Source organism: Lacerta agilis, chromosome 1 (assembly GCF_009819535.1).
Source record: "Lacerta agilis isolate rLacAgi1 chromosome 1, rLacAgi1.pri, whole genome shotgun sequence".
NCBI classification, from domain to species: domain Eukaryota; kingdom Metazoa; phylum Chordata; class Lepidosauria; order Squamata; family Lacertidae; genus Lacerta; species Lacerta agilis.
The window spans coordinates 41449171-41460587 of NC_046312.1; the positions used below are offsets into that span (position 1 = coordinate 41449171).

The 11417-nt window shown below is 43.1% G+C and overlaps 1 protein-coding gene across 1 annotated transcript; it reads right to left on the bottom strand.

The window, feature by feature from the left end:
* Positions 1–2019: 2019 nt before the first annotated feature.
* On the bottom strand, positions 2020–11355 carry NDUFAF1 (NADH:ubiquinone oxidoreductase complex assembly factor 1). Its single transcript, XM_033145617.1, has 5 exons — positions 10861–11355; positions 8869–9479; positions 7383–7568; positions 4394–4468; positions 2020–2408 (listed from the first exon to the last, which is right to left on the bottom strand). The coding sequence occupies exons 2-5, from the start codon at positions 9376–9378 to the stop codon at positions 2268–2270; spliced, it is 912 nt and encodes a 303-aa protein (XP_033001508.1). The 5' UTR covers positions 9379–9479; positions 10861–11355; the 3' UTR covers positions 2020–2267.
* Between the last annotated feature and the right edge of the window lie 62 nt (positions 11356–11417).

The following is an 11417-nucleotide window of genomic DNA, read 5'->3' on the forward strand; positions in this document are numbered from 1 at the left end:
AAAAGGAACAAAATTAAGTTTTAGATGCATGTAATTGTGTGCTTTTATATACTTTTTTTTACCGATTTCATTAAAGCAATTGTTGTGCAACTTGGATAAGTTAATTTTAAATTAGTGAACACTATTACACAGCTCTGCCAGCAGAGCTGTTCTCTACTGCTGTAGGTGCTCTGAACCTCAGTCAGCAACAATAATGGTACATGTGATTAGCTGTATATTCTCTACAGCAAAAGTTGCAAACCTTTTCAGGTCCATGAGCATCTTTGAATTTTTGAGTCTACTTCTCTGTTTATCTTCCAGCTGTAGACCATGGGAAAGGTTTCAAATGCTACACTTTTCAGATGGCTGAGGGTGCATTTCCAAGTGCTACGATGTTTCTGGTTCTGCCTGCCTGGGGTCACCACTTGCTTCACTATGAGTGTTTCTGCTTCCCTGCCGTCGGCACCTCAGCACCTTTGAGGGATATATGTAGGGCAGCCATCTAATCTTCTGTGTCTACATTTGTGAGACATTACAGAATGCCTATTCAACTGCTGGTCTATTTCCTGCAGGGGTAGGGGGACCCTATCCACCCTAGGTTAGTTTGGGTCATTGGCTGTAGGTTGGACAAATTTGTTTATATATATTTTTAGTATTTTCTCAAACGGAGTACACTAGTTCAGTTCGATTTTGTACTGGTTTTATACTGGACGTTCTTCAAGTCTTGTTTTGCACTTTGTCAGCTGGCATGTTGTGTCTATGAGCTGCAGTCCTTTTCTCCGAGATTAACATCTTCTGAGCTGGATTACCTTGACTAATTCACATATTTTGCCTGTAGAGCAAATTGGAGGGACAACCCATCTGAGGATCCACTTCATCCCTCTTGGGAGGTCCAATGTCAAATTTTCAATTGAATACAGGAATTCTTAAATAATGAATTGGGAATTTTCTGGCCTTCTACATGAAAAAGTAATTTTGTACTGGTGTCTGATCAAGACCACAGGCTTAAACTACCCCCTGGCTAGTGATCAGTTAAGGGTGGGAATACATTTCATCACCAAGTCTGTATACTATAGTTTTAATCAAGGACACTATGGAGGATGAGCAGACACAATACATATTTATTTTCTAAATTTATATCCCATTCACTGCAAAACAGCACCCAGGAAGGACCACAACATGCATTGCATAAAAAACTACATATAAAATTGTTGTTGTTGTTGTTGTTGTTCAGTCATGTCCGACTCTTCGTGACCCCATGGACCAGAGCACGCCAGGCACCCCTATCCTCCACTGCCTCCAGCAGTTTGGACAAACTCATGCCAGTCGCTTCGAGAACACTGTCCAACCATCTCATCCTCTGTTGTGCCCTCCATCTTTCCCAACATCAGGGTCTTTTCCAGGGTCTAGAACTCGTCATATGATATGACCAAAAAGGCTTTAATCACAGGCAGGACATAGTGACAAGGAGGGTTGAAGGAATAGCACAGAAAACTCGCTCTTAAAGAGGATGTAACAATACATTTTTTTCCTAGTGGTATTGTCCTTCCATCTGATTGATAGGGAAGTGTGACCTGCTATGTTTCCTACTCCATTATGGAGAGTTCTGATAAAACAGTTTCTTCCCACCTAAACTGAATGGAAGAGGATCTCTTTCTGCTATTGCATGTGTAGCTTGTTTTGCAAGTTTCTTCCAATGAAGAGCTTCTAAATGGGACAGACTAAGGTCAGAAAGGAATCTAGTACTCCCTCCAAATGGAATTGCAACTAATCTCTGCACACTAGTGGCTTTGGTCATAGCATGGATTGCATTTTTGATTCACTCATTGGGACCAATTTCTAACAAGCTTTGGCATGTCTGCGAATTAGGTCATCCTACCCATGATGGCTGGTAGCTACAAAAACATTCACAAAGAATGCAGTAGCCAGAAATGAGTTTGGAGTAGAAATTTATCAGGTAGCCCAACACACAAGCCCCCAAAGCCTTCTACATCACTCATTAGCTAGCTATTTGTTTCCCACAAAATACTTGCCTCTTACTCTTAAAGTGAAATGGATTATTTCAATGTAATTTTAGACCTTTAGCCTGTTGACATTATTCCAACTTAGTAAACCATTAGAATGCATCCTTGAGAGCCACTAACAGCTACTACTATCTTCCCACATGCTATTATAGTAGGCTGTTTTCCCCCTCTCCCTGCTGTTTGAAAATTTTGTGTAAGGGTGGGGGGAATGGTGGAAGTTTCCAATTTCAGATGAATAGCAGTCCTCCAAATGTTCAGTAAGTTCTACTTCTTGGGATTTCTTTCATATAGCTCATAGGCAGTTTCCTCTGAATGGGCTGCATCACAGAACAATCCAATGAAGTCAATCTCCAGCTGAAATGGACCATTTACTTGGTCAGCTATGGTGAATCCTAAGGTACTGATCTGTTTAAAAACAACAATGCATAATTTGTAACAGCATTTTCCTAATTATTCCTCGAATTAACATAGACTTGTTCAGGCCAGAATGCTTCTCTACAAAGATCCATTCATATTTTTTAATGGTCGCTGGTTGTCAGCTTATAAACACATCAGAAAACTGGTCTTGGTTTATTGGTAACTAGAAGGTATACAAATGTATGGCAAATAGCCTTGGCTGAGAAGCTAACACATAGGTTAGAAACAGGACAATTGCAATACAGACTGATACCGCTTCATTGCACACATCAACAGTCATTAAAACTTCAACACAAACTCCAAGCCAAGCCCTACTTTTGGTCCTCCAGTTCTGCCTTCTCTTCTGATTCTACAGCAGAGGTCCAACAGGAAAGAAGGACCCATGTGAGAAGAGTTCCTCTTATCACATACTCTAGTTCAGATACAGCCCTCCTGGGACTTTTCAATCTCTCTTTGGTTCTGCCAAAGGCCTTCACTGGGAAGGTACTTAAAGGACTTGGCACTGGTGAGCACATAAGCTCCCTGCTCTTATTCTTGGAGAGCAACAAGGCAGCTCTACAAGTTAGCCAAGAGCTAAGCGCACGTTTCAAACATAAAGCACTGAAAAGTGTCATACAGTGGTACCCCGCAAGACGCAAAACTCGCAAGACGAAAGGGTTTTGCGATTTTTAAGTTGCTTCGCAAGACAAATTTCCCTATGGCCGTGCTTCGCAAGACGAGGCATTCGTCTTGCGCGGTACCACTGTAAGTAGTTAAGCAGAACCCTCCCCGCTCGCTCTCCCAGCTGGCCACTTGCTCTCCCCCTCGCCCTTGCCGCTCACCGCTTGCTCTCCCCTGCCGCTCGCCCTCCACCCCCACACCCAGCTTCCTCCCGACGCTGCCGACGGGCTCGCAAAGTCACCGCGGAAGCGCCGGCCCAAACAGAGTGCGCACGTGCAAAATGTCACGCGTGCACACTCCGTCGCTAGGCTCCCGCTGCTGCTTCCTCAGCGACGTTGCGAGCCCTCTGAGTGAAAGGCGGCTTGTGGGCCTGCTGCGCGCGGTCGGCAGCTGCCCACAAGCCGTCTTTTCACCCGGCGGGCTCGCAACATCGCCGCAGAAGCGGCAGCGGGGTCCCAGCCACAGAGTGCGCACACGCGACATTTTGCACGTGCGCACTCTGGGCCGGCGCTGCCGCTTCCGCAGCGACTTTGCGAGCCCGCCGGGTGAAAAGGTGGCTTGTGGGCAGCTGCCGACCGCGCGCAGCAGGCCCACAAGCCGCCTTTCACTCAGAGGGCTCGCAACGTCGCTGCGGAAGCAGCAGCGGTGGCGGGAGCCTAGCGATGGAGTGTGCACGCATGAGAGCGGGTGAGTGAGCGGCGGCGGGAGGAAGCCGTAGAGCGGGTGAGTGAGAGCGGGGGGGGAGAGCGGCGCCGGCGGGGTCGGCGGCGGGAGGAAGCCGGGTGTGTGGGGGGGAGCGGGTGAGTGAGCGGCGGCAGGAAGCCGGGTGTGGGGGGGAGAGCGAGCGGCGAGCGGCAGGGGAGAGCAAGCGGCAAGGGCGAGGGGGAGAGCAAGTGGCAGGCCACAGGAGGCTCCGGCTGGGCCCAGCCAGGCCCAGTTGCTGCCTCGGCTTCTTCCTGACTGCGGCTGGCAACAAGCCCAGACTTATTTTTCCCATAGGAGCGCATTAATTAAATTTCAATGCATTCCTATAGGAAACTGTGCTTCGCAAGACGAAATTTCCGCAAAACAAAAAGACTTGCGGAACGAATTAATTTCGTCTTGCGAGGCATCACTGTATTTGTCTGTAGAGCAGGGGTGTTCTGCAGTTCAAAATTTCTTTGCAGTTCACAATTAGTCTAAAGAGGATGGGGGGTATGGAGGGAAATGCCAAAAGAGCACCATTAGCATACAATTTGCGGACTTGTTTCATTGGACCATATAGTTAAAATCTTGCACTTTCAAGTAGCAGATTTCAGTGTAAGAATATTTACCTTATCTAACCAGAGTGCGTGTTGGTTATCCTGGATTCTCCCCCGGCTTGTAAAAAAAAACTTAGAAAATGGAACCTGCCAATAAGAAATTATTTGTTATTGTTTATTAAATTTATATACTGCCCTTCACAAGATCTCAGGGTTGTTCAACGAATAAAATACAAGATAAAAACACAAATAATTAAAACAACAATAACCTCCCCCTTCCCCCCTTTAGTCAGAAGCAAGCATATTTTAAGTAACTGGTAGCAAGTGTCTTCATGTAGCTCATAATTTCATATTGTGATTTTCATAGTGGGGCTGGTTTTGAATACAAAGCAGTTATATATATATGTATGTACGCATACTCACACTGAGATGGCTATGTAGGTAAGTTTTTTCCTACCCATTACTATTTATAATCCCTGTCGCTTGTGGATAATGCAGCATTCTTCCAACTAATTAAAACTGAAAAGCACAGTTAAGTACAAGAACAGGAAGATCTTTAAAAGAACAAAATAAGTTATGGGGCAGCTACAATGAAGGACTGGTCAAGCTATCTGTCTAGGAGGAATTACCACAGGCAAATGGAAATCTGCATGACAAAGACACATTAACACTTGATATTCTCAACATGATATAAACTCAACAGAATAATGCTGCATTTGTGATTCGTGCTCAGTAGAAGCAGAATACTTTTCAATAAAGCTACATTTTTTAAACCATATTACTATTAACTATGCAAGAGCTGTTAATAGTTTCACAATGCTTGGCCTGCAAATCAGGAGAGAAATACCGGTAACTGAAAGTGTCACTGCAGTATCATCCTAAGCAATAATTCTGAAAATACAACTACATGTGACCACAGTCACTCCTGTGCCAAATACATATCTCCCAAAATAGCCTTGTCAGTAGTTTGCTGAAGTCTGCAAAGAAGATACAGTTGTGTACAGACTACTGTACCTATATGCTTAATTAGCTATTGTTATTTTAAAAATTTGTAGACTGCCCTTAATCCATACAGGAACTAGGGCATGATACAAATAAGTATACACAAACTTAAGCATAGCACAAAACCAGAAAAACCAGCAAACATGGTAAAACAATAAGAGGTAACAAAAACAAGAAAAGACTAAAATACCAACATTAAACTACCTAGCTAAACAGATATAGACCTGCTGCAAAAATGAATGGAAACTACAGAAAACCAGTTCTTTCAGGGTGAGTGCAACCTCATGTCTAAAATACACTGTACACCTAATTCCCGGAGACAAACCTACAGAACCTCCATCTTGTCAGAATTCCGTCTCATTTACTGGCCCTCATCCAGTTGACTACAAATCCAGGCACTAGCTCAGCATCTTGACTAGCTGCCCCCACAACTATGAGTTTATTTATCTAGAAATTGCCTCTATTTACCTTCAGCAGCCTTCTATGGTTTTCTACTTACCGGTATCTCTCAAACTCTTAAAACTTTTAAGCATGAAACTGCTGGGGAGGTACCCATAAAATCATTCTGTTTTTCACTTTTATAAATATTCCTTCTACATATTTAAGTTTGTAGAGCCTTATAGACATCCATTTGGACTTATTTTCTGTGCCCTACATATTATTTGATTTAAATAGTTTGTCAGCTTACATTTCCTTTAAACTACAGAAGAGGGACAGATGAGACTGTACCTCTGTATCAGGTCCGCAGAGAGACCAGCTCCCTCAACTATCATTATTTACAACTATTCTATTAGATGAGATGGTTGGACAGTGTTCTCAAAGCTACTAACATGAGTTTGGCCAAACTGCGGGAGGCAGTGAAGGATAGGCGTGCCTGGCGTGCTCTGGTCCATGGGGTCACGAAGAGTCGGACACGACTGAACGACTGAACAACAACAACAACATTCTATCAGACTATATAAGTGGGAAAGATGGAACTGCAGGATCATTTCCATAGGTTTTGGTGAAAAAACGAACTTTTGGCTTTTCCTCTTTACATCTTTCCATTCCAGCTGAGCCCTACAAGAACTATATAGCCTGAGCTTACTTTCCCGCTTTTTATTCCTTTTCCTTTAGTGTTGTCTCTTGGATTGTGAGCATACCTGTAACTCACTCTGGGAACCTTTTTTTGGCTGAATAGTGGGATAAAATGTTTTTAATAATAAAAGCCAATGTCTATTGAATTTTGGACAACTATTGCTGGTAGAATCATAGAATCATAGAGTTGGAAGAGACCACAAGGGCCATCCAGTTCAACCCCCTGCCGAGCAGGAAACACCATCAAAGCATTCCTGACAGATGGCTGTCAAGCCTCTGCTTAAAGACCTCCAAAGAAGGAGACTCCACCACACTCCTTGGCAGCAAATTCCACTGTCCAACAGCTCTTACTGTCGGGAAGTTCTTCCTAATGTTTAGGTGGAATCTTCTTTCTTGTAGTTTGAATCCACTGACCCGTGTCCGCTTCTCTGGAGCAGCAGAAAACAACCTTTCTCCCTTCTCTATATGACATCCTTTTATATATTTGAACATGGCTATCATATCACCCCTTAACCTTCTCTTCTCCAGGCTAAACATACCCAGCTCCCTAAGCCGTTCCTCATAAGGCATTGTTTCCAGGCCTTTGACCATTTTGGTTGCCCTCTTCTGGACACGTTCTAGCTTGTCAGTATCCTTCTTGAATTGTATTGCCCAGAACTGGACACAGTATTCCAGGTGAGGTCTGACCAGAGCGGAATACAGTGGTACTATTACTTCCCTTGATCTATATGCTATACTATTGATGCAGCCTAGAACTGCATTGGCTTTTTTAGCTGCTGCATCACACTGTTGACTCATGTCAAGTTTATGGTCTACCAAGACTCCTACATCCTTTTCACATGTACTGCTCTCAAGCCAGGTGTCACCCATCCTGGTAAGGTGTCACCCATCCTCTGGTAAGCCAGAGGTCCTTCAGTTGCTTATTTTCCACAGGACAAGTAATACATTTTTTACACCCTTACGGAAATACTCATTGTATTACCTTGATTTCCTCCCAATACGGGCCCCCACGTGTATACATGAAGTAATTATATATGTCATCCTTCTGATGAGAGAAGTATGGGTCTGTATAGATGTTTATCATCCAGGGTCTACCATCACCACGAACACGCAGGACCAGGGTATTGAAATTTGACCAATCATAAGGCTTCTTTCGATCAAGAGCCACCTACCAAAATACAAGATATTGCTCTAAGTCAGAGCTTTCCAAACTTTTCATGTTGGTGACACATTTTTCAGACATGCATCATTTCATGACACAGTAATTCAGTTTTACTAGCAAACTGGAGGTTAAACTAACCCATTTCCAGCCCCAGGAGGAGCATGGGGAGCATTTTAGCATGACACACCTGTACACTGCAGCCAACACACTAATGTGTCGCAACACACAATTTGAAAAGCTCTGTTCTAAGCCTTCCACTGAGTCAAACTTGACTTCCCCATCCCAACTAAGCTGCTTTAGTGCACTCTGAACACTTTTATACACTTTTATTGTACTGTTAATGAACTTTAAGTTCTTCCAGTAAGTTAAATATATATATACAATTTTACCAGATATTAGAAGGGAAGATAAAATTACATTACAAACTCACATTTAAGACCATGTTTTAAAGTATTTACATTTAGTTTTATTTAAGAAGCACATAATTACAAATTAGTAGGTAAAGGCTTTGAGGAAATCATGCTTTATGCCTTTCTACTCACTATCCATGTAATTTGCGTGACTGAATAACATGCCTCAAACATACTATTCTTTTTCAAAAAGTGATAAAAAGTAAGCTGGAGTAGAACTTGGTCAAAAATTGAGTTGCATGTCCTAACACATTATAGAACTCAAAAGACATATCTTTAAAATGGCATTTTTGTATACTGTATTCATCTTCTCACAGTTGTGGCAGCAGGAAGAGTGTTTCGTTGACTACACAATGCTGAGCATGCTCTATAAATCAAGGTCAGTACAATTTTAATATACCTGTACATTAAGCAAACACTTGCACACAGGCCAGCAACAAATGTGTCTCAGATTTATACCCTCCTCCCCTTATAGAGTTGTACCTCGGAAGTCCATTCCGACTTCCAAAACATTCAGAAACCAAGGTGTGGCTTCCAATTGGCTGCAGGAAGCTCCTGAAATCAATCGGAAGCCACAGAAGCTGTGTCGGATGTTCGGGCTCCAAAGAACATTTGCAAACCGGAACACACACTTCTGGGAGCCAAAATGTTCGACTCACAAAGCATTTGGGATCCAAGGTACAACTGCACTGTATACAACAGTAATGTTTTACATGAAATATAACTGATCTGTAGAAAAGACTTTATGATCTGAAAATAGGGAGTGTATGTACTTTTGTAACACACACACACACACATAAAGAGCTTTCATCACTAAAAGCCAATTCCACTCCTGCTTAAATAGTGCTCCCAGTCTGAAGCAAAATGACTATTACTATAATATAGTATATACTCACCAGTCGAGGTTTAGATCTCATGGAGCAGTAACCACTGTACCTGGTCTCACCATCACGAGGTACTGTAGTATTAATGTTCCCATACAACAGAGCAGCCTGGTTATTCTTGCCCAGCTGCATATAGATTTCACTTTTCCCTCCAATTTCAACATCAGATGAGATTACCCATTTATCCAAGTCTTCTTGACTACGAAACTCCCAAATCACTCTTGTCTGTTCCAGCATGTATTGCTTTAGTGGACGTCCCTCAGGCCCTTTCACATGATCAGTTACTTCTTTCACTAATCGTCCAAAATGTGTCTTGATTCCTTCCACTCCCTTCTGAAAGCTGAAGTCTATTTTCTTCCAAGGTGGGGTTCTGTCAGGAGGTGTTCCTGGTCTCCTGTAGCTACTGTAACATTTTAGATTGCAACTATCAACAAGAGGTCTAAACAAGGGACACAAGCCATTTTGCCAGTGACATTTCTTTAGAAGACAGGCAGCACCCAAAATCTTGAGGGATGAAGCCATAATAATATTCGTAGAAAACTAGAGTCTTTTGGTTTCCAACAAACTTTTATTTAAATAAAAATTAGTGCTTTTAATCCCTGATTAATGCTGTTTGCTTCCATCTGTAACAAAAGGAAATGAAATATTTTTGAGCATACATTTTGGCATAATGGGTAAGTGCTTAACTACGGTATATTACCTTAAGTAGCATTATTGGCAGCAGAGTCTGAGGATAATCCCTGTCTCTTAAATAAGAAACAGGTATCACATTGCCCTAGTTCAATATTATTATTTTTTACAATTGAGTGTAATAAGTATATTGTATCCAATTAGAAGCAGATTGTTTTTCTCTTTAAATGCAAATAGGGAGTGCACATCTATCTGCACACACACACACTTGGCACAATGGAAAGCTTTTTTGAAATGTACTCCAGAGCTGGCTAAAAAGCAGAGATGACAATGGCAGTCATGCCCATTCAACAAAAACTCTTGGTTTAGGAATAAACTATTTAGATGGCCTTAATAAAGCCATTAACAGCTCATCTCCCATGTGCAATATAGGAATATTAGCCTATTTTCCGTGGTTGTTGTAGGGGGTGCTGAAATAGCATACATGAAGTACTTTGAAAACTCAAAAGGTATCACTACTAAATCCAAATCATATGGAAAATTAGTTTATAATCATAAAATTTTGACAGAACAGTTTTAGCTTCTGCACCATCTAGTCACCAAGTCCATTATTTATTGTTTGTGTTTTCATTGTATGTTGTAAGTTTAAATGTATTTCATTGTAATAGATCTAGGATTACTTTTAGTAATAAAGAACAGACTAGAAATGTTTTAAATAAATGACAACTTTAGGAAAACTTGAATCTGAGGAAACAACTTACTGGTAGTTCTAATTGGAAATACCAAATGAAAAACTATGGAATGTTCAACCAAGAACATCCTTCACATTTACAAATTCAGAACAAAAGTCAATCAGTAAGTCTTCTGAAACTGTGAATAAATAACACACTAGACGTGGCATGAGAATATACATAAAAGAATAGGCAAAAGTTAAGTACAGCGCTATCACTATGCAGCTATATCCAGACTATCAACGGTATTAAGAGAGAATTCTTCCTCACGTCGAGTTTCCGTGCATATTAATAACCAGCAGACGGCAACGGACGCTAACGCTCTGAGAGCCTATTTACCCTAACCTAAGGTTTTAATGGTGCCTGGTTTAGCTGAATAGTTGTGCCCTGTTTCTAAAATGAGAGGCGCCAGGGCATAAGGATACGCGAATCGGATGCCCTTTCGTTGGGAGACCTGGAGTTTCCAGAACTAAACCACCGGGGAAATCTAGCAGGACATTTAGCAAGGAAAGCCCACGTGGTTAAAGACACGCGGGCCGACAGGTCCCCGTTCTTGCATGCAGGCAACAACAACGGCCACAGAGTCACCTCTCACACCCCCGCTTCACTCTCACAGCAAGACCCTCTCGCGCGCCGCCCTCACCTGCCTTCTGCGATGCCTCCACGTTCCGCGAGTCCGCCGCCGAAAGCCGTCCGTATGACCCCAGAGACCGAGTGCAGCTGGCTCCGCTCTCCAAGGAAACAAGAGCCTCACACTCAAGGTTCCGCGCTGCACACGGGAGAATTCCCGGCCAAGCGCCCCCAGAACAAAAGCTCTCCCTTCCTTCGGCTAAGAATTCTCCTAGAGACGTTATCGGCCCCCTGAGAAGGACGAGGGACACTGTTGCGTTACCCTCCTCACTTCGCAATAAGGAACAGTCGCAAATCAGTCTCATGTAGGCCTACGAAGTGGAACAGGCTTCAGGAAGTCCCAGTAGGCCAAAACCTAGAAACGGCCGTTTAAGGAGAGCCCGGCTCACACAATGTTTTTACAGTACGACTGAGGGCTCGTTTATTCCCAAAATGCTGCTTTCATTTCTTCAAGGGAAACAAAACCCAGCGCGCTCCCTGCCATCCCCCGCCCCCCTCTCGCCCGCGCGCCGCTTCCCCGCAGCGCCATCTTCTAGGGGCCAGGGGCCGGACCCAACTGACGCGGGACCG

Coding starts and splice junctions, on each gene's coding strand:
- NDUFAF1 (XM_033145617.1), bottom strand. CDS start 9,378: ATGGCTTCATCCCTCAAGATTTTGGGTGCTGCCTGTCTTCTAAAGAAA. Junction 4,469..7,382: donor CGTATTGGGAGGAAATCAAG/GTAATACAATGA, acceptor TCTTATTGGCAG/GTTCCATTTTCTAAGTTTTT. Junction 2,409..4,393: donor ACGCACTCTGGTTAGATAAG/GTAAATATTCTT, acceptor GTTTTTAAACAG/ATCAGTACCTTAGGATTCAC.